The sequence below is a fragment of the Camelus bactrianus genome, chromosome 12 (genome assembly GCF_048773025.1).
Source record: "Camelus bactrianus isolate YW-2024 breed Bactrian camel chromosome 12, ASM4877302v1, whole genome shotgun sequence".
NCBI classification, from domain to species: domain Eukaryota; kingdom Metazoa; phylum Chordata; class Mammalia; order Artiodactyla; family Camelidae; genus Camelus; species Camelus bactrianus.
The window spans coordinates 49,827,136-49,853,965 of record NC_133550.1 but is presented as its reverse complement, the minus strand read 5'-3'; the positions used below and the strand labels follow the sequence as shown (position 1 = coordinate 49,853,965).

The 26,830-nt window shown below is 35.9% G+C and overlaps 1 protein-coding gene across 5 annotated transcripts in view; it reads left to right on the top strand.

The window, feature by feature from the left end:
- Positions 1-26,830, top strand: part of PTPRQ (protein tyrosine phosphatase receptor type Q) — a 220,239-nt gene that overhangs the window by 61,362 nt on the left and 132,047 nt on the right. For all 5 annotated transcript variants that reach the window (XR_012510803.1, XM_045519424.2, XM_074375351.1 and 2 more), the window contains exons 27-34: positions 420-592; positions 9,365-9,545; positions 10,939-11,100; positions 11,206-11,385; positions 11,998-12,105; positions 12,248-12,529; positions 23,110-23,292; positions 23,651-23,752. Coding sequence is in view for 4 of the 5 variants with exons in the window: in XM_045519424.2 (XP_045375380.2) it covers positions 420-592; positions 9,365-9,545; positions 10,939-11,100; positions 11,206-11,385; positions 11,998-12,105; positions 12,248-12,529; positions 23,110-23,292; positions 23,651-23,752 (1,371 nt within the window). In the remaining variant the exon portion in view is untranslated. The remainder of the gene's footprint in view (positions 1-419; positions 593-9,364; positions 9,546-10,938; positions 11,101-11,205; positions 11,386-11,997; positions 12,106-12,247; positions 12,530-23,109; positions 23,293-23,650; positions 23,753-26,830) is intronic.

Below are 26,830 nucleotides of genomic sequence, written 5' to 3'. Positions count from 1 at the left end.
TACCAACTACATGGTATTACATTCAAAGTGTTCTGGATATTTTTTGTATGTTATAATTATTATAAAGCCTTCAAGATTTCTACTGGACATTAATCATCCATAAACAACTTTCTCTGGGAAGTTATTTTTGTTAATTTGTTTTGAACAAGTGTTACGACATTTTGATTTGGGGAAATTATTCCACGCTATCCTATTTCTTATGTACATTTTTTTAGAACAATGTGTAGAAATTTAACTTTAAATATTTGTATACTTAAAGAATCTTATATATTTTTAATTATTAATAAATAAGTAAATTGTTTTAGTCTATTTTCTAATAGAAGTGCTTACATATCTTAAATCATGAACAAAGAATGTAGAGAATTTTAAAAATTTGAGAGTGTATTTTTAATTTTCCCTCTCCTTATTTTGTTTTTCAGTTCCTGGTGTGGTGTTTGGCTTACAGGTTGCAGAAGTAGAAGCCACGCAAATAAGAATTACTTGGAAGAAACCACGACAACCAAATGGAATTATTAACCAGTACAGAGTAAAAGTACTAGTTTCAGAGACAGGAGTAATTTTGGAAGATACTTTGCTCACAGGGAAAGATGAGGTACTGCACTTTAATTTCATTACTTGGTGAGCCCTTTCTACTTGGTTCTGGCCCAGATAACTTTGAAGATTTGCCACCAGAATATTTGACAAGCTTCAAAGTTCAAGTGAAGTGAATTTAGGCATGTAGATAATCTAGCTCAATCATATTTCATTTTAGGACATAGACTATTAGTTCAGTGCTATTATTCTTTTTCAGCATCTGAAAAATGTTAATTGAGTAATTCAGCGGGATTAAAGTTACTTCCTTAAGTAATGGTTATTATGGTAATTAAGTTAATGAATTGTTTGGAAACTCCTGTTATGATTTAAATCCTCATTCTAAGGCTGTGTTTGCAATTTTGAACAGTTGCCCAAGAAAGACACAATGATTTTAGTTGCTGTTGTTGACAAATGATTTGTCCTATTTAGTCTTAGGAAGCCAAATTTCTCAAAGTGGCCTCATTTAAAAACAAACAAACAAAAAAACCAATGCACATTTGATTAAAGAAATCAAATAAGTAAGAGAGATGAAGTCAGTTCAGAGGTACAAGAGGACAATGTGTTTGCTTCTGTTCACCCTGAAAGTCTTTTCCTCCCCTTTGTTTCCATTAGAAAATACAAGCAGATTTTCCTCCATTGCCTTCATTCACCTCACCCAGCCAGCAGTTCATCTGTGAATTTCCTCTAAGATTCCAGACTAGTCATATCCAGATATTGGCAGCTCCCGGGGCACACAAAAAATAAACATACTTAGGACCAGTGAGTGTGTCAATCACTGCACCTTGGAGGCACTACCTGATGGTTATTTAGCAGTTGGCTTCCTAATTTGGTCTTTTGGTCCAGAATCCCTGCTTCTTTTAACTGTGCTGTTAGTTTTCCCCACACACAGTGGTCCATCTATTCCTAGTCCCAGCCTTCCTCCATTTCTGTCCCCTACCTAGAAGTTGACCTTATTATATGCTCAGTGCACTCTGGCCACCCAGGAGTTCTTGCTCCAAGTTGTTTGACATCTCTGTCCCAGGGTTAAACTTTAATCCAATGCTGACTCCATTCCTTTGTGCAGAAGACGCTGAGTCATGCTTTCTCTGATACTTTAGTTGACAACTCCGGCAAAGGGCTTTGAAAGCTTAACCCTCTGCTCCTGCTGAGAAGGCCTTAAATTAGATACGTTGCTTTTTTAGGACCAGGTGACAGGTCTCGCACTTCTGCCAATGACATCTCTTGAATGGCCAGCCAAACCTGTTTTTTCTCTTGAAACTAAGAGATTCTAGAAATACTTCTTTGTGATTCTGCCTCTATCTATATGCTCTGCAATCCCTGTGACATAGTAGAGAGAACATGAGTTTTGGTATTGTACTGATCTGGATTTATACTCTGATTTGGTTACTTACTGGGCTGTACAGGAGAGAGGTTGTGTGTGCAAACCTAGGGGACGGAATGCTTAGGTTTAAGCCTTGGTTTTGCTCTTACGAATGGTTTAACCTTGAGAAAGTTGGCCTGACCTCTCTGAACTTCACTTTCTTCTCTAAGGTAGGGACTATAAGAGTCCCTGTAACACAGGGTGGTTAAGGAGGATTTAATGGGTTAATGTGTATAAAGAGCTTAGAACTCTACCTGGCATATAGTAAGTCTCATGTTAAATAATTGTGACCTTTTGTAAGGATGATCATGGCATTGGACCTTTCACCCTCCTTGGGACTCAATATTAATTTCCTTATCCTCGCTCAATAAAAGGAGACATTATACTCCTCTTTATTTCCATGATGATATCTTTCTTCATTACATCAGGTCCATTACTGATATTTCTACATCCCCATGTGATTGGTGTTTAAGTTGAACTTGCAGGAGGTTGATGTGAGGAGACACATATGGCAGAGGCTCAAATCCAAATGAACCAGGATCCTAGCCCTGGCTCTGCCCTTTCTAGGTCTGTGACCTTGGAAAGTCAACTTCTGGAGACTTAGTGCCCTCATTTGTAAAGCAGAACTTATATATCCACCTCATACAGTGAGGAGTAAAGAGATAACAGGTAAAGCCTCTGCTTAGTGTGTTCATTTATGACCCTTTTTCTTGACCTTGGAGTAGGATCAGGACTCTTCCATTCATTATTTGGCTTCTCAAAGTGTGGCCTCTACATCCTGTCTCAAAAATTCTTTAAATTCCTGAAATCTTATTAGAAGTAACTGGTGACCTCATAAGTGTCAGAAAAGTGGTTGTATATTTTTAACTGTCCTCATCTTCCCTGTCTCCTCCAAAATGCATCCCTCTGACTCCCACCTTCCAGCTTTTGACACAACCATTTTCTCCCGAACACTTCCCCCACCTTGATTTACTGTGACTTTGCAAGATGTTGGCCTCGTGTGAAGAAAAATGAAGAAAGTGAAAAGCCAGCTCTTTTACAACATTCTAACTCCTTTATAAAGGTATTCCAGAGACTTATGTTTTCAGCCATCTCATTACACATTCTTTTGATGGCCTCACTGTTTCAACCACTGCATCCTATTTGCGTGACTCTTTTGGCCTGTTTTCCATAATGATTTTTCTCTCTGACACTCTGCATTCTTAATAACAACCATTTCTGGAGAGGTTCTGCCAGGGCTCATCGCATTTAAACTCATTTTCCCCCATAAAACCAAACAAAACAAGAATTTTGGTGGGGGTTAATAGTACTTGGTTCATGATCGGAAAGAGAAGATGAAGTTGGAATGAAGGACAGGCAGAGATCCTGGGACAGTGATGGAGACCTGTAACATCTCCCACAGGACACACAAGAAGAAAGTCTGCTCAGGCAATTAATAGTTTCATTGGTCAAGAACAAGACCTGGAGAGAGGCTGACTTGAAGCCCAGATACCAAATAACAGTCTTAGAATTCCCTAACCCCTTGGACTGGGCACACCACACGGCTCTGATCTGGAGGTCATTGCCTAGGCATTTGGGAGGCGTTGATGGCATTTTTATGTGCTTGATGTCTCTCTTTTTGGATAGCCATTATCCTCTCTTCATGAGGGCTTGAAACTTTGGGGTTACCTCTGACATTGACTAGCTACTGAATGCTAAGTATAATCAGTGTTAACACCAGTTACTTCTGCCTCCAGAGTGTGACCTTCATACTTGTATATTTTATTACTGTGTCCCCACTGCACCTAAGGATTGCATAGTCTCTTGCCTGGACTATTTCTGTTAGCTTACTACTTTAGTTTTCCATTGTGCTATAACCATTTGCCACAAGCTTGAAACAACTCATATTTACTATCTCAGTTTCTGTGGGTCAGGAGTCCCAGTGCAATCAGGGGGCTTACTATACTGTATTCTCATCTGGAGGTTTGACTGGGGAAGAATCCACTTCCATGGTCACTCAGATTTTGAGCAGATTTAATTTCCTTTTGCCTGTAGAACCAAGGGCCCTAGATTCTTGCTGGCCTTTTGGCTAGAGACTACCCTTAGTTCTAGCTCATAGAGATCTCCCACAGTTTCTTGCCACAGGAACTTTCCCACCATGGCCGTTTACTTCATCAAGCCAGCAAGCAGGGTCTATAGAATGCAATGTAATTATGGGGGTGGAGTCCCATCCCTTTGCCTCATTCCATTGGTTAGATGCAAATCATAGTTCCCACCCAGAGGAAGGGGTTTATATGAATGCATGAACAACAGGAGGTAGGGATGATGGGACACCCACATGAGAACCTATCCACTGCAGTTTCTGCACTGTTTTGTATTGGAATAATCCTTCCAGATTTAAGGATATTACTTAAAAATACATTAGAAGATTTAATATCAGAGTTTGAGGACCTTTATTTCAACTTCCAAACATATATGAATCTCATCTGTGACATGCCTAATAAATGATTGGGAATCCAGCCTCTGATAAAATATTTGATCAACTCTGACAATAGCATGTTTACTACCACAAAGGGGCTCCTATTCTATAAGCTTTAAGCCATTCTTTTTTTTTTTTTTTTTTTAGTTTTAATTTAATTTAATTTTTATTGAAGTATAGTTGATTTACAATGTTGTGTTAGTTCCAGGTGTACAGCAAAGTGATTCAGTATGCATACATGTATATCTATTCTTTTTCAGATTCCTTTCCATTATAGGTTATTATAAGATGTTGGATATGATTCCCTGTGCTGTAAAGTAGATCCTTGTTGTTTATCTGCTTTATACATAGTAGTTATACTTGTGGTTCCCAAACTCCTAATTTATCCCTCCTCCCCCCCCCTTCCCCTTTGGTAATCATCGGTTTGTTTTCTGTACCTGTGAAAATGTTCATTTTTATCATTTTTTAGATTCCATGTAAGTGATATTATATGATATTTGTTTTTCTCTGTCTGACTTCACTTAGTATGATAATCTAGGTCCATCCATGTTGCTGAAAATGGTATTTCATTCTTTTTATGGCTGAGTAATATTCCATTATATATATATATATATACCACATTTTCTTGATCTATTTATCTGTCAGCAGACATTTAGGTTGCTTCTTTGTCTTTAAGCCATTCTTCTTTATGGTCTCATGGGCATGCGTTATCAGGTAGCTGTAAACTTCCAGACACTCTGATAGGTCCAGAACATACAGAGATGAATATGAAACTACCCTGATCTTTAACTATTTTGAACTGAAAAATTTGTCCTTTAATGTTTGCCAGTTTGTCCCACCTGTCCTCTCTAGACCCATGCAGTAGATTGTAGTGACTTTGAGTTTGTGCTTTGCAATCAGGAAGATCGGTTCCAAGTCTACTTCTGCTATGACTAGTTTTGTGAGCTTGAACAGATGGCTGTAAAATGGAGGTAATAATATCTGTTCTTTGGGCTATAATGAAGTGATATCACATGGGTACAAGTATTTAGCACCGTATGTGACACATAGTAGCTTTAAATGTTAGTCTCTGCACTAGTAATAACACTACACAATGATTTAACTTTTTAATCATTTGAAGATAATGGTCTTGGTTTCCCTAAGGCTTAACATCCTCAGTTTCTCATCAGTCATGGTTTCCAGGTCCTTCATATTACTGATTACTCTCCTGTGTATATTTCCCAATTTGTCAATGAGCATCTTTCTCTGCTGAACACAATATTCCATACATAATTTGACTAGAGCCAAATTGAGCAGAGCTATTTTTCCTTTGGTGTAAATTTTCCACTTTTATCATTGCAAATAATAAAATTAATTTCTTTGGGAAACTCATTTCACAGAGATGAAAATTTGAAAAACTCTAAAGTCAGCTCTCTATGGACTTCTCTCCAGTTGAATTTCACATTCAGATCTCATCCTGTACTTGGTCTTCTAATCAAACACTAAGGCATTTTCTCCCAAAAGACTCCATCTTGCTACATAGTGTTACAAATTTCTAAGATTGGTACAGATACATCTTTTTATCCAACATGTTTTTCAAGTGTGTCGATGTTTGTCAGTGGTGAACATGAGAAGAAAACCAGCTAAATGCTTGGTCAATTGCATCAGAATGAGGCCGAGATCAGGACTTGATAGTAATCAAGGAGTACTTGAGACAAGTTTACTTTATTGAGCATTAGCAACATAAACAGAATCAAGCCTTAAGGATTTGTTACCCAGATAATGTGTAGAATGATACAGTATCCATTAGAACCTTTCTAAATATATTCTAATTGCAAGCTTCTTTTTACCACTACTAGATAATAGCACAAGTCACATTATAGTTTATAATAAAATATAGAAGCATTTTGTAAGAATAAGTCACATTTTTCATTAATTCAGTTGAGTAGACTTCCAGTAAGTGGAAATTGATAGATATAATAGAGGTTTTTATGCAAAATAAAATCACATTAGCTATAAGGAAGACTGTTACATGTAGAATCAGGTTGGTTTATTCAGGTGTATTAGGAACTTAACTCTGAAGACTGATAATTATTTCACATAAATTCCAAAGATTCCTGGGTAGCATTTGGGAGTCCTTTCATGTTGATAAATTGTGCCTTTCCCTAACTCAGTTATTCTCAACCAGGGCCAGTTTTGCTCCCTAGGAGACATTTGGCAATCTCTGGAGACATTTTTCATTGTCACTTCTGGGAAGATGCTTCTAGTAGGCGGAACCAGGGATGCTACTAAACTTCCTACAATGCCCTAGACAATTCCTCATAACACAAAATTATCTAACACAGGATGTCAGTGGTGCTGAGGCTGAGGACACTGGACTCAGAGTCCAAAAGTTTGGGGAGTTGTGACAGGCCCTTTTCCCTTCTCTTTCCCTCATTTCCTCACATGCTTCTCTCAGTCCCTTCCCATTACTCTCTTAAGTTCTGATTCTTTACCATGATTTTTGCTCTAAAGTTATTTTTTTAATCTTTTGAAATATTTAATACCTAATACTTTAAAAAAAAAAAAGAGGCAAAATGTGGTAACTATTCACAACATAGTACACTTGGTGATAATAACACTCTGGGGTTCTATAAAACCAGTGTTCAAGCCACTTGTAGTTAGGGAGGGTCATTCCAGTGAATTTGGGAGAAATTCAGATAGTCAGAATTATTCAGGTCAACTCTTAGGCTGAAATAGCGGTTTGTCAACAGAGATGCTTGACTTAGTTAATTGATGGGATACTATGGTTTAACTCTCAATAATTTATCCGAGATGAGTATAAAATACTGAGAGATTTAATGCAAAGTCACAGTTCAGGGGGAATTTCTCTGTACTACCCTGTTTTACCTTCTACAGTTCTTTGTACACAGTACATTCTCAAAGGGTGACTGATTGATAGTGGAAACAGCTGTGTGGTCAAGGCACAAACTATTGACTGGAATACCAGAGCATCTCTGAATTATGTGTTTGTGATTCATGTCTTCTCTGATTTCTCTGTGGAGGCAGAGCTGAAGTATGCCTTGGCAGACAGAAGATCTTTAGTTTGTCCCATATAAAGTTCCCTATCCAGAGGGCTTCGCCACAATATTTTATGATAAAGGTATTTTATAGGTATATCTCTGCTTTGTATCACAATGCTTTTCTGGCTAATGATATAACAAGATTTAGAAAATTTTATTTTATAAGTATCATTTGGAGAACTGGAGATTAATGTGTATCTTTTCTTCATTCTTTTATTTTCTCAGAAAAGTTAACATTTAAATGGCCTGTATTTGTGGCTAGTTGAATAAGTTAAACTGTCTTAAAATTTCTTGCCTTCCCAAGATTTTTCCTGAGCATCTACTATTTTTAAAAAATACTAATACTTTGTCAGTAAGGAATTAAAAACTTGTTTCTAGCTCTAGGAGTAAACACAACCCAAAAACATGTCAGATAATTAAAAGATGTACCAAAGTCTATAAATGAATAAAACCTGTATTATGAGTTATAAGTTTTGAGGGCACAAGAGGCTGAAATTGAGAAGGAATAGAATTTTTTTTTTTTTAAGGGTTCAGAGGTGAGTTTTGAAGCACTTGAAAAGGAAGTGACAAAAAGAGTAGTTCTTGCAACATTTTCTTTTTTCAAAACTCTTTATTTTTGGAAAAGTCTGAACAGATATAAAAGGAGAAAAAGAGTATCATGAGCCCATGTTAACCCATGACCTGGATACAATAATTATCAACATGCTGCTTTTCTTGCCTTCGCTGTCTGTCGCTGCTGCTGCAGACATATTTTAAAATAAATTCCAGACTTCATGTCATTTTGCTCTTACATGCCTAAGAATGGGTCCCCCAAAACATGGACATTTTAATTGATTCCATAATTCCATTACCACAATTGACAAAACTACTAATCTTGTCTTGGTATCAGCCCATACTCACGTTTCCCTGGGTATCTTCAGAGCCTACACTGGTAGGTATGTTCTACTTAGAATCAAGTCCACACATTGCATTTGGTTGTTAAGCCTGTTAAGGCAACATTTTCTTTGATTAATCTTTAGCCTTATCTTCAAGGTTGATGATCTACACAAAATATCTAATATTATTTGGCCAAAACACCCTTTTCTCATTCTGTTGTGTGGAAAAGAAGGAAGAGAGTTTTCTTATTGTCCCAATATAAAACTCTACTGTATATATCTGTAATCTTCTCCTGATGTTTTTAATAATTCTTTTTTAATTAAATTTAAAATTTTTATTTATCTTTAATTTTTTAAGATTTTTATTTAATTTTTAAAAAAATTTTCTGATGTTTTTGATTTCACTTTAGTATCTGCTACTTTGGTGAACGTCACATGTATAAAACACATTTTGGCATCTAGGAACAATCAGTTACTTAAAATATTGCTTAGGTTCAGAGCCTTGGATAGGTCTGCCGTGAACCCTGTTTGAAAACAATTGCCATGCAGTTTTGATCATGTCTGTAACGTCACTCAGTTAAACTGTTATTACTGACATGTACCCAGTAGGCACTCAGGCTGCTCACTCCTGGTGTGCAAATAAGGACACGTAGATAATGAAGCAAAACACATTTTAATAAGGCAGTATGCCTAGAACACTTACTTTTGAGGGGTGAGCAGTTAAAATATTTTAGCCGTGAAACCTTTGCATGAGGATGTGTAATGTTACCATAAGGAAACTAACTCAGGTCAGAAACAAATGTCTGCTTCTTCCCACAATATGGTATTGGACTCTTAAGATATGGAAGTGATCACAGTGTGTTACAATGATGCAGGATTTTTAGTAGCTTTAGAATGAAATCTTAGAATGTAAAGGCAACAGTAGTCATGGAAATAATATTATTTTTTAAAAACGTGATTTCAAAATTACTGATTTTTGGAATTAGTGCTTGAGTGAAGCCATTATTAAGCATAAGTGTCGCAAGCAGTCTTTGTAAATATCTGTTTTTAATTACAGTATATAAGTGACCCCCTGGCTCCAGAAGCTGTGAATATAGCAGAGTCAATGGCAGGATTATTTGAAGGTTCAGCAGAGATGTCTTCTGACCTGCACTTGCTTGCTTCGGTTATGTACAACAGTCACCCACATAGTAACTTCCCAGCGAGGAGTAGAGCTGATGACCAGCCTTCAACAGTTGGTAGGTGCATTTTTCTTTTTTTTCTGTGAAGCTTATTTAAACTACTAGTACTAGCCGGCACAGATATGAACCTTAGCTGGGAGTTCAACCCAGTTATTAATGGTCCATGAGATGGAGCCAGATTTTTTTTTTTCTTCTGTAACTGTTGGATAACCTCATGCAGCAAATGGAAATGCCACACAGGCAGGAGCTGGCCCCTCCTAACCCATCTGACCTTCCTCGGAGGAAAAGTAGCACCCTAGAGTCTGGCCAAGCTGCATAGACAATCAGTTGTTACAGTTGCCAAAGCAGGTGTGATGGGGAGGGATTAACATATCTTCAAATCATTTACAGGCCTCACACTCTCTGCAGCTTTTGACTAATAGGTTTTCAAATGTCACTGAAGGCAAATAGGTCAGAAAGTTACAACTCTAGCGCATGGGGTGATAAACAGGTGTAGGCGACCCCGACGACGTGGTGATGTCATTAGTGTGTGCACTTGCTCCTCAGGGTCAGTGGATCTTACAGTTTCTAAAAGGACAGTGTCATATATAGAAAATTTAAAAAGACTCGGTTAGAAGACACACATCTAAATGATCTCTCTGGTTCTTCTAAAAGGCTAAGTGAGAAGAATTTTTTTGTTGTTGCTTTTTCTCCGATTTGATATTTGTCCCATTCCAAATTAAAAGTAAGTGACATTATTTTCTTGATGGTAGAATTAGTCAGAAGTATCACATTACATTCAATATATGCTTATTTCATTTACTGGTCTGTTTTTCCTGTGCAAAGAAGACTGGGGCAACACTAAAACTTAAGAGGCCCATGATTTCTGATACAGATGTTTTCTTAAATACTTAGTTTGGTCTAAATGCTAATCAACATTGTTGGAAGCACAAGTTCTAAGTAAGTGGAAAAAAAAAAAACCCAACATTTTTTTGAAATCCTTATCTAGATACATTTATGTGACAGTTACATAAGCATGCTTGCCTTAAATCATTAACGGGTTTAGCAAATGTATGGTGAATTTTGAGTTCACATAAAGTCTTATTTCTGTGATTTTCATAGTATAACCCAACATTGACTTAAAATATTTCAATTTCATTTTTTGCCTAATTGTCTTTTCAGAAAAAAATTCCTAGCCCGTCTTTTGTAGAAAGTGATGTTTTCTCAAAACACTCACTTCATGTCTAGGATAGTTAATAACAACTAACAAAACTATATTATGAGCACAAAATGTTTATAGATACTGTTGGGATATATTCAGCATGTCTGTTATTAATTCTGTATCTACCTTTTATATAAAGGATTACATGGAGACATTGGGAAATCTGGTTTAAGATTTTACTCTGTGGGTAAAAATAATTTTGATCATGAAGCCAAACATCTATTTTTTTTAAAAACTAATTTCAAACAGGAACTGCAAGGAATCAGTACATCATGGACGTTGCGGCCGAACAGCTGTCTTACGTTATCAGGAGGCTTGTCCCTTTCACTGAACACATGATTAGTGTATCTGCTTTCACCATCATGGGAGAAGGACCACCAACGGTTCTCCATGTTAGGACACATGAGCAAGGTAAGAGTGTATTTCATTCGAAACAATTACCAAATATTTATTGCTCTTGACCTTTGTAATCCTTTTTCTTTTCATTCATATTAATTGCTCATTCTTCTTCTCAAGTGCCAAGCTCCATTCAAGTTATAAACTATAAAAATATTAGCTCTTCATCTATTTTGTTATATTGGGATCCTCCAGAATATCCCAATGGAAAAATAACTCATTATACAATTTATGCAGTGGAACTGGATACAAACAGAGCATTCCAGATGACTACTTTAGACAACAGCTTTCTCATAACAGGTAGAACAAAGTTTTGTTTCATTCTGTTTTAACATTCTTCTTCTGATGGAAAATATACATCTCTCTTTGCCTTAAACACTGCAGGATACATGTTGCATCATTCAGATTTTGTCGTGCTATGCTCCCATAGATGTCTTGAAAAATACTTGCAGAAATAACTTGATTAAATGTGTTTTTCTTTAACTGTATTTATCTGCTAAGAAATAAAATCATCAGACCACAAATATCTTAGGAATATATAGCTCAGGGAATTTTGTGCCTGGTACATCGAAATAACTCAGGAATGAAGGTTTGATTGATTGTATGTGACAATCAGCTAAAGTAGTTGAGCTGATGTGGTGTTTGTGCCAAATCAACTACATTCCTCCCAGTGTGCCAAAAATTATGTTTTCACCCTCAGATTGTTGCCTTTATATTTTAGGAAAGAACTAAAACATCATCAACAGGCAAAGGCTCTCATCCCAAGGAAGCTGGGGAGATTGGGGTTATAAGGAGGCTGATGTGGAGAACCAGTCTCCCCAAGAAGTCATTTTCACTAGTCCTATGTTAGCTGGCACTGATCCAGGAGTGCTATTTTAAGGACTTTAAACAAATCGCCTGTTGTCCTTATAGGGTTAAAGAAATACACGAAATATAAAATGAGAGTGGCTGCCTCAACCAATGTTGGAGAAAGTTCTTTGTCTGAAGAAAATGACATCTTTGTGAGGACTCCAGAAGACGGTAAGAACGTTGGATGCAATTTTAATATCAAGAAGCAAGTGGTTTTGTATGCTTACTGCCATCGACCTCATGCTGCCATTCGTGTCTCAAGCAGTCAGCACGAGAAAATACATACGTTTAAAATTGTGCTTCCTTCTTCCAGAACCAGAATCATCCCCTCAAGATGTTGAAGTTACTGATGTTACTGCTAGTGAAATAAGTTTGAAGTGGTTACCACCTGAGAAACCCAATGGGGTTATTGTTGCCTATGAAGTACTCTGTAAAAATCTGGATACCTTATTTATGAAGAACACTTCAACCACAGATGTAATTTTAAGGGGCTTAAAACCTTACACCCTCTATAACATTTCCGTAAGATCGTATACCAGGGTTGGTCACGGCAATCGGTTGTCTTCTTTACTCTCTGTAAGGACTTCTGAGACTGGTAAGTTTTTGTTTATTTGTTTAATATATATTAATGAAATGTACACAGCAGACATTTGTCACCTTGTTTGTATTTTACATAATCTAGAATCTCTCATTATTCTGTTTCGTATAATCCAGGAATTTCTATGCTTTTCCTGGTAACGTGGGAAAAGACTTGCTGTGGAAATTTTTACAGTCTGATTTATCTATAAGGAAACTCTAAAATAAACCAGTGTCTTTACTTTGTTTTTCTGTTGATTCATCATTAGTGTAAAGAAATGCAACAGATTTTTGAACGTTAATTTTGTAACCTGCTACCTTGCTGAATTCTTAAATCAGCTCTAGCAGTTTTTGTGTGGACCTTTTGGGGTTTTCTATATATAGTAACATGTCGTCGGCATATAGTGACACTTTTACCTCTTCTTTTCCAATTCGGATCCCTTTTATTTCTTTCTCTTGCCTGACTGCTGTGGCTAGGACTTCCAGAACTATGTTGAATAGGAGTGGTGATAGTGGGCATCCTTGTCTTGTCCCAGATTTTAGTGGGAAGCTTTTGAGTTTTTCACCGTTGAGTACCATGCTGGCTGTAGGTTTGTCATATATAGCTTTTATTATGTTGAGATATGTTCCCTCTATACCCACTTTGGTGAGAGTTTTTATCATTAATGGGTGTTGAATTTTATCAAATGCTTTTTCTGCATCGATTGAGATGATCATGTGGTTTTTGTCCTTTCTCTTGTTGATGTGATGTATTACATTGATTGATTTGCGTATGTTGAACCACCCTTGTGTCTCTGGGATGAACCCCACTTGGTCATGATGTATAATCTTTTTTATGTGTTGTTGGATTCTATTTGCTAATATTTTGGTGAGGATTTTGGCATCTATGTTCATCAGTGATACTGGCCTATAATTCTTTTTTTGTAGTGTCTTTGCCTGGTTTTGGTATCAGAGTGACGGTGGCTTCATAGAATGAGTTTGGGAGTATTCCCTCCTTTTCAATCGTCTGGAAGAGTTTGAGAAGGACTGGTATGAGTTCTTCTTTGTATGTTTGGTAGAATTCCCCGGTGAAGCCATCCGGTCCTGGACTTTTATTTGTAGGGAGGTTTTTAATTGCTATTTCTATTTCCTTTCTAGTGATCAGTTAGTTCAAGTGTTCAGATTCTTCTTGATTCAGTCTTGGCGGACAGTATGTTATTTTTTCAAATGAAATACCTTGAGAAATCAAAGGTCCTTTCAGTGTACTTCTAAATTTGGGGTTGGATAACTACTTCCTTTCAAAATAGGTAAAAGCAGGGACATACTCATAAGAACAGATTCCTATAGTATGTATGATCCATATACATTCTCTATACATCCATATACATCTATCTATATAGATGTATCTGCATTTATACAAATACATGTACAGACAGACGTGTAGATGTGTTCAGATATGTATCTATAGATGTATGTAGGCTATGTATGCAAATTCTATACATATGTGTACATACGAGGGTGTGTACATACACACACACACACACACACATACACACACATTCCTGAGGTGTGTTTATAGATAGAGGTGCAGAGTCGGAGCACAGAAAGAGCATGCCTGGGGGAGCCGTATAGAGGAGGCAACATTTGACCTGAATATTATGGAGTCGGTGGAATGGACGTTGTAGAGGTTGTTGGGTGGGCAGGGGATATATCTCATATAAAATAAACAATGCAAGCAAGGAATTAGTGTGTTACAGTGATGCAGGAGCAAAGCGAGACATTTGCCTGATGATCTTAGTGAGTTGTTTATATTATGCTTATAATCATGCATTGGAGCATCACTTTTGGGCCAACTCTACAGTATATGCCTAGAATTAAAAAGTAAATGCAAAGTTACTGTTTTATCCATACATTAAAAAAATAAATATTTATTGACTAGCTACTGGCTGAAGCACATTGAGTTGCTATTCCTATATGTCATAGTTGGCCAAATATGAGCAATTTCTTATAGTTCATCCAGATGCTATATGTGAGGCCCTGTCCCTGACCATGAGGATTTAGGAATCTAATACAGTAGGTTACCTTTAAGCAAAAGTATCCTCTTGAGATTGGTCACAGAAATTAATAAAATGAGATCACATGAGAGTGACCATAGCAAATGGCAATAGTTGTAATTGCAGGAATAAGACAGTAATGAAAAGAGCATTTTTTTGTCATCCTGAGTTATCAATTAAAGTATAATTTAATTGATATTATATATATTGGCATGCTTCATTGATTTTGTAAATATTGTACTGGAAATAAGTATTTTTGAGAAAAACATCTACCCTAACGAGTTTTATTTTACACTGTGTCAGGGAAAGAAACAAGCATATTCTAAGTCCCTGCAGCATACCATGGGCTCTGCTATTGGCTTTCACAAAAATTGCCTTTTAAATTTTAGAATAAAGAAATTATCTTCATTACTAATGAGGTCTGAGAAATTCATCCTTTCAACAGTCAACAAATAATTTACAGCATAGCAATCCTTGCGGGGCTTTATTAGCCCCGTATTATTATTTATTATTTTTACTGTAAAAGATGATGAATTTCCACCCTCCTAAAATTGATATTAATCACTGGATGTTTAATTGCTGAAGGTCACCCAGCTGGTAAGTGATGAAGCTGGAATTGGAACCCAAATCCATCTGACCATAACACCCATTACCTTTCACAATACATGCCCTTTCGGAAGCCATCAATGAAGCTAGTAAAATAGATCTAGGATCTTTCTGTTCATTGTTGCAGTGATATTTTGCAGTTACGGCTTGGCAAGGTATGAGGAAGGAAAGTAAGAACTTTCAAACAGCCTGTTGTGCCGTTAAACAGTCACCATATTCATGAGTGCTTATTAAATACTACACTTCGTAAATGGTCTCAGCATCAAGAACACCTTAATTTAATGATTATTTTTAAAACAATCTTTTTTTTTTTTTGCTAATTATTACATGCAATCTTTTCCTTAGTCTTGAAAAAATAAATTTAATTTTCATTTTCTTATTTGTTGTATGACCTTAATTCTAAGGCAAGGATAATATATATATGCATGTATATATATAATACATGTATACATACAAATATGAGACTTTAACATGAAGTCTAATTCAAAAGGAGAATTTTAGTTTTGGAAGGGGTCTTAGAAGATGCACAGAACCTTTTATTTTACATAATATGAGGAAACTTAGGAATATTTGAGTAAAATGATTCAAAAATCATAGTAGGTGAGAAATAATGTTGAGACTTGAAGGTAAACCTGTCCCTCCCATCTCAGGGCTCCTGATGTAGCAAGAAAAATAAGAAGAAAGAGAAACAACTTATTCTAGGGCTCACTAGCCCACCCATGTGGGTGGGTATAACTGGGTCATTTTGACGTTAGATTCTTCAGAAGCAAAAGAGGCCTAACAACAGGGCATAGGGTTCAACATCCAAATGCCTAATTTCCAGCTCTCTGTCCTAAGTTTGTGTACTCTTGAGATCTGTGAATCCTCTGTCTGGATAGACATAGTGGGCAATGAAATCTACATTAGTGACTTTTCCTAGGTCATGTTTGCTACTATTGAGCCACCAATTTTAGTTATTTTTGCAAAAAAAAAAAAGGAAGCTAGAATTTTAAGTAGAGTCTCAAGGTGTCATTTGAAGCAGAGTGTGCTCAGAAGCAACTATCTGTTCCCGGGGCTCAATATTCTTATTAAATACAATAAGTACATCCTCTACTCTTACTGTAAAAAGCAAGATCCTACTTTTTAATAATATTTCATGAGAAATTGAGAGATACACTTACTCCATGAGTTAATGCTGCTAATTAACTAATAGTATATTATTTGTTCAAGTGTTTTATCTTGATTGAGGAATTACAGTTTACTAATGCTTGGAAGTAAAATACTCTTGTGTTCAAGCAGGAAAAATCAATACAAGATTGGTTTCCTGTATGTGTGTGTGTGTGAATTGAATGTCTGTGTCTGTGTGTGTTTGTGTGTTTTAAGTACAGAATGTTCATTTGACAAACTTGAGATTAGTTTATATTTTCTCATACTTAGGACACAATAACCACATAAAGAACTTTAAGTTCCCATACAAATTACCCTTTGACAATCTATATTTGTGTATTTTCTTTCCTAAGATACAGTTTTCTTTACAGCAAGCCTTTAACCAAATGCCTGAATAAGTCTGATTTGGGGTAACAATCACTAGTGGATAGTAACTTAGATATTGATCAAAACTTTGTGCAGGACTGTATACATTTATTCATATTAATAGATGGCATTTCTTACTTTCTCTATATAAACTATTTAAACTATGTGTGCCAAACAACAATCTTTTGGCATATTCAAGGTAACTTTCTGCTTTCTATTTTAGGGTCATCATGAACTGAATTATTTCTTATTTTTAGTTTTTAATGAATCCACTTTATTCCAACTGATTATAAGGATTACTTTTTATTCATGAGTTTTCTATTTTACACAGTGCTTCCACAATTGGAAACACCATGCTGTTTCAGAAAACTCTAAGTGCGTCATTACTCTGCAAAATCACTAAGTCATTAAATGTGTCTTGCTGTACTTTCCCTGAAGATCCAACGCTGGTTATCCCCTAAGGATAAATGAATAAAAATGTCAAGGATATCAGCCTGGGGTCAGGGATGCATATTTATATCCTTACTACTAGTGGTAGGCAGGCAACTCCAGAGGGATGACTTAGCAAATTCCAAGCAGCATTTTTCAAAATCAGAAGTTACACTGAGTTATTAAATTCAAGCATAGCATCGTCGCCAATCCCTTTTCCTCCCTGCAGTTAAAGAGCTGTTCAATACAGTCTTACTGATTTTCCTTTGCTATAAATTTCTCTCTTGCTTTAAATATATGCTGTATCATTTGTGTGTATTTCTTGATTCACTGAACAGATTTTTTATGGACTCCATATAACGTGCCACCACTGAACTAGGCACTGTAGTTAGAGCAGTAAATAAGACAAAATTTCTACCTTCCTAGAACTCAGCATTCTAGAAGGGTCACAGAAAATAAATCAGTAGGCAAATAATATAGATGATTTTTAGTACTGGTAAGTTCCTTGAAGAAAAAAATATCAGGGAAAAGACAAGAGAGAGTTATAGAATAGTGAGCAGGCCATTTGAGATAGAAGACTGAGAAAGGCGTATCTGAGGAGGTTATATTTGCCTAGAGATACTATTAGTGTATGAGATTTAATTAGATGAGGCTAAGGAAGAAAAGTGTTCCGGAAGGAGGCATAGCCATTACCAAGTTTCTGAGGTAGGGAGGCACTTTATGTGTTTGAGGAAGGACAGAACATTTCAGTCATGGGAACACTATGAGTTATGGGGATAGAATTAGCAGATGAGCAGGGAGAGAGATAGGCAGAGGTGGACCAGGCAGATTCTTGGGTGCCATACTAAGAAGTTTGGTGTTTAATTTTTATGTGAAGCTATTGGAGAATTATGAGACAAGAACATGATATGATTTGCAATTTTAGAAGATTGCTGCTGAATATATTGGATGTGAGAATAAAGAGAAAAAAACCAAGAGTATCTTTAAGGTTTTTGGTCTGAGTGTCTTGGTGAAGGAGGTACCATTTGCTGAGATGAAGTATTGGGAAGAGAGCAGTTTGGAGGAAATTCAGAAGTTCTATTTTCAATGTATTTGAAATATCCAAGTGCCTGCTATGAAGGCAATTGGACTCATAAGTTTAAAACTCAGGGGAAGGATCCAGGATTCAATATACAATTTGGAGGCATCTTCATGTCTCTGGTACTCAAAGTTAAGGGATGAGATAAAGTCACATCAGGATGAGTAAAGATAGAGGTGAAGGAAGCATACGACTGTGTCCTCAGGCAGAATGATCTGTCAAATTTGGGAAATCTAAGAGGAACCAGTTAAAGACTAAGCAGGAGCTGCCAATGAAGTAGGAGGAAAATCAGGAGAAGATCATGTCTTGGAAGTCAAATGAATAAATAATTTAAAGTAGAAGCTATTTATTCACTATGTCAAATGCTGCCGAGAGTGAAGTAAGATGAGGGCATGCAACTGATGAGTGGTTTGGCAAGATGGGATCACTGACACCTCCATGACAGTAGGTTTCATGGTTAAAAATGGGAGGAAAATGCCACACTGAAGTGGGGCTAAGACAGCATGATGGGTAAGAAAGTGGTGAAAATGAGTACAGGCAAATTTTGAGGGATGTTATTATAGAGCTGAGGAAAGAATGGAGCAATAGCTGATGTGTGTCCACATGTATGCAGTGCATACAGTGATAGAAATAATGCAATGAAGAGAGAAAAACAAATTACAACAGAGGAAGGAACTTCAGGTTGAAATTCTGACTCCGTGGATTCAGTGGACTCCAGCGCAGAGGTAGAGGACTAGGTTTCAGACGAGTAAGAAGAGAAGGCAGTTAAAGTAAGATGGGCGGTAGGAAGGTATGTGGTCCTCTTCTGAGTGCTTTTATTTTCTCAGTGAGATGAGAAGCGAGTTTATCAGCTTTGAATGAGGAGAGAGAGGGGATATCAGATGTTTGTGAAGAGAGAAGATGGTGAAAACATACATAACAAGAGTAGTAGACTGAATTCACTAAATATATATATATATATATATATATATATATATATATATATATATATATAGACTGCCAAGCAGTGAAAAGGATTGATTTGAGATTTGAGGTTATAAATTAAAGTGAGGCTAGTCAGCATGGAGTGGTATTTTATTCAGACATTTTCAGCTGTTAACGTGGCAGATGTAGAACTAACATACTGAGTTTGGTTTGACCTAAATTGGAATTTTGCCAGAAAAGTGAGCTAGAAAGAGTTGATGGAGATTGCTAGGAAGTGGTTTTAGTGACAGACTGTGGACTCTGACCTGAGTAAGTGGGGAGATGAGGATATAAGGGAGGTGATGGACAGTGAAGGTTTGATGAGGGTCAAAGAATTGTTGGACTATTGGTATAAGGGTGAGTGAGCTGAAAAGATAGGAGGTGGTTGCCAAAGAGAGAAGTCCTGGCAGCTGTTGGTAATGGCAAGGTCTCAGGTGTGGCCATGGAAGCTAGTGGTTAAAGTGAAGTAGAAGGAAAGATTACTGAAATTATGGAGACCAAGGAATGCAGAGTCCAGGGAACTGGACAGATCATTTCCATTGATGTTGACGTCTTTGAGTGACAGAGAGGAAGCCAGTCATCCAGGTGATAAAATGTTTAAGATGTTTGGGGAAGTGGCAGGGTATCCCTAGATGATTGTCTTAAGGAGGGGTACCACCTAGAGCTTCTTCAGAAAGAAAGGAGAGATCTCAGTACGGCAAAGAGAAACAACAAATACAGCTACTTGACTTCTATGCCTTATGGTTATAGGGATTATGGGAGAAAAACAAATGGCTACCTTTTATCTAAGAGTGTTAAGATGTAGTGTTCTCCGTCAGGTCTGAGATTTCACTTAGAGCCAGAAGGTTGGGGAAGCTTCCAGAGAAGCTGGGGAGGATTTTTCCTCCTGTAATGGGTTGGCTTGGGAAGATACTAGAGAAGATTCTGAGTGTTTGGAGGAAGGATAGTAGGATTATATTGCTCTATCAAGCTAGGTATTGAATTACAATTCTTCCAGAGCTTTAGAAATAACATTCTTATGTCAGTTTTTCCTATTAAGTCTGCCTTAGATAGAATACACTCTGTAGCAGGTAACAATGAGGGCTTGGAGACACTGCATCTACACTTTCAAAGCTTCTGGATTTTCTCTACTTTACTAAATTTATTAGTAGCATTGTCTATATCCATTGTATTTAGAATACCAAAAAGGTTCACTTATTTCGAAAGAAAAGAACTTACAGCATGATCCTATAATGGCAATAATATGTACATATTTAGTTTATATTGTTTAACCCCCAAATTAGCCATTATTGTTATTGTTCTAGAAAGGCAATTTTGAACTATTATCTTTCCAACTGTGATCTTTAGTCTCTATCGAATATTTTTCTGCTTAAAGTACATTGCTTATAATTTCATCTTTTGAGCCTGCATTGATGGCTGGCTCTCTGTTTTTGATTGAATTTGTTTTTATTTTGCTCTTGTTAATTTTTTCTGGGTGTAGAACTCCAGAAGTTTTTCAATTGATGTCATTTTTCCATCTAATTATCATTCCTGTGTAGATGTTCTATTTTATTTCTGGTGCTGTTAAGATCTCCTCTTCGATATTCTGTATTTTTACAATGATGTGTCTAAATTTTTTTAATTCTGCTTGAGATTTATTGGCATTCTTTGTTCTGAAGCTTGATATCTTTCAGTAATTTTGATCATTCTAGGCCATTATACCTTTAAACATTTCTTCCTCATTTTCTCTATTATCTTAGCCCCCTTAGTATATCCTTTATTTCTCTTAACTGCCATCTTGTATTTTCTATATTTTCTTTCTCTGAGTTACATTTTTGATAACTCATACAATACTATAATCTTTTTCATTAAATTATTTTCTATCTATCTAATCCGCTTTTTTATACATCAAGAGAATTTTACCTTCAGGTTTTTTTTTTTTTAATTCTGTTCCTCAAGTCCTGTTTGGTTCTTTTTCAAGGTTGTTTGATTATGTGTATTATTTATTATTATCTAAAGAATTATTTGCTTATATTTTCAAATGTTTGATTTCTTGAACTATGTTAAACATTTGTATTTTTATTCTTTGATAATTACAGTATCTGAAGTCTGGCTGGTGTGTGTGTGTGTTTGTGTTTCTTTTCTTCTTTGTTGGCTTTAACCATTGGTGCCTGATTTGCTTGTGTGTTTTGTGATTTTTATCAGTGAGCTCATATTCCTTGAAACTTTATCTGTGGGAAGTTTATGTGACCTGAGTTGAAGTTGAGTTTCTTCAGAGAGGATGTATGTTTGCTTCTGCTAGTTGTTTTGAGTAATGGCAATTCAGGATTATAGATTCATTTTAATTTAAATTCTGAAGTAGAGGTCTTTTCAGGCCATATAGCTGCTGTGGATTTGGGCCACGCATGCTCATATGGATAGACTTGCAGTTTCAAAAATGCGTAATTTTTCTTTATATTCTACCTCTTCATCCAGAGGAGTGTCAGGAGGAAAAAAAGTTATTTTTCTGTCCTTTTTTGCATAGTGGGTTTACTTCTCATTCCCTATTCCCTGAGAGTGAATGTACCACATTGCACAACTCATGCTGAATTCTACGGCACTCTGCAGAGTTGGCCTATATCATGGCCCTGGTTGAAATTGCATTCTTTTGGGGTTTCAACTCTTTATGCTGGAATATCTTTTATTCTTCTACTGGCCCAAGGCTTTCTCTTCTTTTCTGGTACCCCACACAGCTGTGAATGGAGAAACTCAAAGTCACCGGGATTGACCAGTACCCTCCAAGGCAGAGCACCCTTTAGTACAGTTTCCATCTCAGGATTCCTGTTTTTACTTTTTTTGTTTGTTTGTTTGTTTTATTTTGTTGGGGATTTTTTGCTTTTGTTTTTGACTACCACAGATTTCTAACTTCCATGTTATCTCTGCAATTCCTAAAAAAAGAAAATGCTAATTTTATGCAGAGTTTTCTTACTTTAATCGTGATAGTCATTCAACTTAGGGTGGCTATTCCAATATTTTGCCAGAATTGGAATCCCACATTTAGCGTTAATATTTGAATATATAAAGAGAATCATTTATGACCATTACATTCAATACAGTAAGAATATTTGTAAATACAGAAAACTAGTGTTTTATTTATTGATCCCCTGTATCCACAGGAGACCGTTTTGTTACTAGGTCATTATATGCAGCCTTATATCTAGGAGAGGATCTTTGTCTTGTCATAGATCGTGTTATCAAAACTAATTTATTAACCATTTGTATTTTATTATTATTATTGATGAAAGGCAGGCTTTTTAAAGTGTTTTTCAATCCTCTTTCTTGTAAAGTCAGCCCTTTGTATCTGGGGACCATGTATCCACAGACTCAACCAACTGTGGATAAAAAACATTCAGAAAAAAAATTGCAGAAAGTTTCAAAAAACAGTACTTGAATTTGCTGCATGTTAACAGGCAACTATTTACAGAGCATTTACATTGTATTTACAGTGATTTATGTAGCATTTACATTGTGTTAGGTATTATAAGTGATCTAGAGGTGATATAAAGTATACAGGAGGATGTCCGTAGGTTATATGCAAATACTGTGTCATTTTATAGAAGGAACTTGAGCATCCTCAGATTTTGGTACTCCTGGAGGAGTGGGGGTGAGGGTCCTGGAACCAATTCCTGCGGATACCAAGGCACCACTGTGTCTGCATATTCTGCAATGTAAGACAGTTTAATAGTCTCAAGTATTTTAATAAAAAATGTCATCCTAAAAACGTTATTCTGTAGAGTCAGAATAATAATAATTTTCTTTGAGATGACATTATTCTTATAAAGTTAAGTGCTATAATTTACCTGCATTTTACTGCATCTAGGATGTTTATTATAATCGCACTCTAGTGAATGAACATTCATATATACATAGCCTAGTCCACTGGGGTGAAAACTTCAGCACAGAATATATTATTAAAATGGAATTATTTTATGCATGCATATTTTTGGGTTTTTTTTTCAGTGCCTGATAGTCCACCAGAAAATATTACTTACAAAAATATTTCCTCTGGAGAGATTGAGCTATCATTCCTTCCCCCAAAGAGTCCCAATGGAATTATACAAAAATATACAATTTATCTCAAGAAAGGTGATGGAAATGAGGAAAGAACTATAAATACAACCTCTTTGACTCAGAGCATTACAGGTAAAAAAATAAATAATGCTGGCTATTTACATTTATATTGACAGAGTGGCCACGATATATTTGCTTATTGTTGTATCATAAATGGTGTGATTAGTTTTATACAGGGTATGATGATTCTGGCTTTTTGGTTAAATAAGCTAGGAGTTTATGGCAGGTCACATGAAAGAATACTCTAGGCCTGTCCTTTTCCACATGATTCTGTATCATTTTGTCTTCAAAATAGGAGTTACTATTCCAAGAACTACATTTCATTTAGTTCTTACTTTTGGAAGATTGTTAGACATTTCATAATTTGCCTCTTGCCTATTATTAAAAGATATTTTGTAAGTCTTAACTTACCTATTTTATTTCTATTTAGGACTGAAGAAGTATTCGCAATATATGATTGAGGTGTCAGCTAGTACCGTCGAAGGCGAAGGAGTTCGGAGTGCACCTTTAAGTGTGCTCACTGAAGAAGATGGTAATTATAGCACTTGATACTGACTTATTTCATATCCATCACATTTCAGAAAACATGTCTATGCAATGAAGATACAACATCAGAATTCTCCTAGCTGGGGTAGCCGTTGTGTGCCACACCAACATTGTATAGAGATTTCATTGTCATGGTGTGAAAAAAGCTTGCAGAGTCAGATTTATGTTCAGTGAAATCAGATATAAAATGCTTTTTAAAATTCTGAAGTCATCTGTGCTGTGTAAGAAAACCAGTAATATTTTTTTTCCATGGGAATTTTTAAGGCTAAAATTTGGGTTTGAATAGTGTGAGCATCAGTCAGTGTATTTTGACTGTGTTTTTCAACTTTCACGTTCATTAGAATAGACATATATGTAAATTTTATAGTAGATTCTCTTATGTCAACCTACAGCAGTTTTTATTGTTATTAGGATTATCTTGCTAATGTGTTCAGGCTATTTTCCAGGCTATTAGTTTATCTACCTAAGTTGCCAAGATGCTATGCCCGAATGTTAATAGCCTTCATATTGAGTATTTAAGCATACCTTTTCCTAACCTGAATAAAATTATCTTTACTACTAAGGCCATTTTCCAATGCTGCCTCACCAAGTTATAGGCATACATCATGCTAAGAAAATTACTTTTGAAAGATATATTTGGGATTTGGATTTGCATTTTGTTTTGTATATTGTGTATTTTGAGAATGTTATTTATTTTTCTTCCTGTTAAAAGAAAGTGCCGTTGCCATGATGAGCGGGTCTGGATGTGTCACATGCTTGTAGGGTATCTTTTGCATCCTCTCTTTCAAGTTTCCTCATCTTCATGCTAAGCTGCACCCTGTGGATGTTCAGATTCTCGTCATTCACCAGGACAAAATATGCATTACATACTTCTAGAAGGAAGACTTTTCTCTGCAGTGCTCTTATTTTATTCAAAGTATTGAAGTCCTCAGAACCCTCTTCTCCCATTTCAGGTCCCTCCCTGACTTCCCTTCCACCAGATTACTTCACCAGAGTATCCTGGTCAGGTGCTCTACCAGGGTTCTAAACTGATGGCTTAGTTTCTACTCCCAGTTCTAGAAACTTAGAACCAGTCGCCCCAGTTTCTAAGTCTTCTCATAGGTTAGTCCTCCTTAGTTATTGCCTCTACTTAATATGTTGTTTCTCCATCAAAACTTACCTTTCCAAATTTTTATTTTTCCATAGTTAGATTCTTCTTGCTCTCAAAGTGAAAAATTAACCCAATATATAAATTTTCCCAATGATACAATGGTTAAAGTTGAGCGAAGAAGGTTAGCTCTCCTTTCTGTCTTAGATGATGTCTAAGAAAGATAAATTAAGTCATTTTAGCAATGTCCTTATGGACATGGTACCCATTTCTCTACTTCTAATCTAATTAAATGGTCCCTATGGTAAGAATTCAAGGTCTTATATGAAAGGAACCTAGCCCAGTAGTGAAAATACATTTTGAGGAGGCAGAGTTTTGTTTGTTTGTTTGTTTTTACCACTCAAGTCAAGTCAATTGTTTCAAATTATACTATACGTCCAAACTGTTAAAAATACAGTCATGGTAAACTTCCATCTATGTCCTTGATCTTATTGCTAAGGAACAGGGTAAAGAACAAGACTCCCTTACAGAAAAATTACAGCAAATTTAGAATTTGGATAAAAGCTTGAGACAATTTCCTTTATTAGGTATTAGGAGTTTCTTGCTGTTGTAGAGCTTGAAGTTCAGTAGAAGAGATCTAAATTTGACAAATGTGTAGATAAATAATTTTTACAGTTCTAATTACTGGTATAAGTGTTCACCAGGACAGAAAAGGAACTTCAGCTACTCTGAGATATCCAGGAAAGTATGGTTAAGCTGTGACCTGAAGGAAGATGAGTAGAGTGGGTTGAGGGATAGGAAAGGGTAGGAGGCAGTCAGAGCCTTATGAAGACCCTTCTCGTCTGTCTCATACGTTCTGTCATTATGAATTGGATAGACTGTGAAAGACACTGCATTTAATTATTCTGTTTTTCCAATTTCATTTTAAAAATTGCATTTCTGAATATAAATGGTATTTTAACAAATGTTAAAAATGTTTGAAAAATGTTTGTCCACAATGGTAGATATGAGTGTTTTATTTTGAAAGGCGTGTTAACTGCATTTATTTAGCAATAAAGTTTTACATAAAATAAAATACTCAAGGATATGCTGAAGATTAAATATAAAACACCAAGAACTATTTGCTGTTCCACATAAACATGTTAGAGCATATTATAAAACAGAAGTGCTTAGTTACATGTTCTATATCAGTGCTGGTTTTGATTAAAATCCTTTTCTCTGATTAAAAATGAAAGTTAAGTTTTGCACTGATATTCAGAAAAATATTATAGGTTTTTGTCTTGACAATGAGAGTTCTCAGAGATAATTCATATCTTGGGAAACAGACATCTCCAAATGACATATGGATTCTTGTGATAATCAATATTTGATAGCATTTTTATTGTAGTGCCAGTGAGAAAGCCAGCTGAAAACACAAACACAGCTGTCACCATTATTCCATAGAACTCAACTCATAAAGCTTTTCTCTGCTCAATAAACTCCTTTTTTGAAAAATTATCATCACCAAGATAATGAAAACACACACATGTGTGTACACACACGCTAGTTGAGGTTATTCTGAAAATCAGAAAGAAAATGTAGTAATTCAGGCATGATTTTCTCCAGATTATTGGAAAAAGTGATCTGCACATATACTAATCTATAAATTTACATTTTTCAAAGATCTGAACAAATTCTTCAAATTTCTATTAGCTAAGAGTTCACTTTCCATGTATAACTAAGTGATCAAAATTTTAGTAATTTGTACCTTTTACATGCAAAAACGTGTATTAATATTCTAAGACATTACTGTGCTGGTACAGAGCAGTTAAGAAATGTCTTTCTAAACGTTTTATTGAAATGGAAGCATAAACTTGGCTAATTAGTTTACAATAATTTTTCTTAGTATTTATTCCTTGTAGAATGGCTAAAATATTTGAATTTTTAAACTATTACAGCACAATTAGAAGTAGACCCTAAAATGTCTATATTCTTATT